Genomic DNA, 1,634 nt, shown 5'->3' with positions numbered 1-1,634 from the left:
ATGGTAAGAATCAAGATGAGGGCCACCGGCGGACCATTCATGTGGAAGAAATTAGGGTTACCCAGACCCCCCAGCCCCTCTGACAGTGACGATGAAGCGTGGGACACACCACCAACAACCACCACCAACACTGAGACACCACCGGCCACAAGTACAGAAACAGGACGCACCGACTCACCGGCTGTCCAGATATATCGCCGGCAAACGAAACGGCAAAGAACGCGGCCATCCACAATAGCCCCGACGGCAGACCCTGAGGGCAAAAAGTTACCCGAAGCTACCACTCCCACCGGCCACAGCCAGAAACGGCCAAGAACTCAGTCGCCACCGAGGTCAGAGCCAGAGTCGGAACCTACCATCGCCAAAGAAACTGATGCGCCCACGGATCTGCCATGTGATGTGCCCACCGATTCTGTAACAGCCCGGACGTGATCCCCGGCACTGTTACCACTCACGGCCCAGGGCTATCCCTCGCCTGGCCTCTTGCCACCTCGGGCTTTCCACTGGCGTCGTGAGCAGCTCTTAACATCCCTTCACCCTCACGGGTTCCAGGCAGGATTTGTCCCTCGGGGGAGCCATTACGGCCCGCCCTAGCCCGAGTGGATTTGGCCCAATTCCTTCCTCTGGGAATTAGGTCGCCTCCCTCACTGCTCGAACCCTTGACCTCCCACTTTAAGGGAATAGTCTGGTGAGAGTGAGTACCAATTGTTCAAATTTGAACAATTGGTACTCACTCTCACCAGACTATTCCCTTAAAGTGGGAGGTCAAGGGTTCGAGCAGTGAGGGAGGCGACCTAATTCCCAGAGGAAGGAATTGGGCCAAATCCACTCGGGCTAGGGCGGGCCGTAATGGCTCCCCCGAGGGACAAATCCTGCCTGGAACCCGTGAGGGTGAAGGGATGTTAAGAGCTGCTCACGACGCCAGTGGAAAGCCCGAGGTGGCAAGAGGCCAGGCGAGGGATAGCCCTGGGCCGTGAGCGGTAACAGTGCCGGACCCAGAGGAAGGCCGGGCTGTTACAGATTCCACCACTGATGTGCCCATGGACACGACTACTGATGCGCCCAGCAATGTGCAAAGCACTATGCCAAGCGCTATGCCAAGCGCTGATATGCCCACTGATATGACCAAGGATCTGCCAAGTGCTGCGCCCAGCAATGTGCCACACGCTGTGCCCAACGATGTGCCTACTGATTTCACCAGCGCTGTGCCCAGTGATACGCCCACGGACTTACCAAGCGATACGCCTGGCGATGTGCCCAGTGACGCACTAAGCGATATGCCCAGCAATTTGCCCAGCGATTTGCCCAGGCCAGCATACCCAGATCACATCGTCAAAGCACTGACATTCAACAAAATTTCTGAGCGCACCAGGTTGCTTAAAATTTCATCTCTGCCATACCACCCAAGTAAGTATATCCACCATGCCACCCTTGGAGCACTGAGACTCCATTCCCAGGTACGTTCTCTGATCTCTGCTATTGGCTGGGACACTTTTTTCCTCCTGCGCATGCCTTCCTTCCTTGAACTCACACAGGAGTTTTTCACCACATTCTATTTTGATAAAAATGCCACGCATAACCTACACACACCTGGCACAATTGGATTTAGGTTATTAGGGAAGCGATTTCGCTTA

General features: G+C 55.3%; 1 protein-coding gene across 1 annotated transcript; it reads left to right on the top strand.

Moving 5' to 3' along the window:
* LOC122723321 (uncharacterized protein PB18E9.04c-like) lies at positions 1-432 on the top strand. The gene has a single exon (XM_043955118.1). It carries the CDS (start codon positions 1-3, stop codon positions 430-432), a length of 432 nt encoding a protein of 143 aa, XP_043811053.1.
* The last annotated feature ends 1,202 nt before the right edge of the window (positions 433-1,634 follow it).

This window comes from Manihot esculenta, chromosome 3 (assembly GCF_001659605.2).
Source record: "Manihot esculenta cultivar AM560-2 chromosome 3, M.esculenta_v8, whole genome shotgun sequence".
Classification (NCBI taxonomy): Eukaryota; Viridiplantae; Streptophyta; class Magnoliopsida; order Malpighiales; family Euphorbiaceae; genus Manihot; species Manihot esculenta.
Note: the sequence above shows the minus strand (reverse complement) of the source record. Positions and strands in the feature narration are given on the sequence as shown.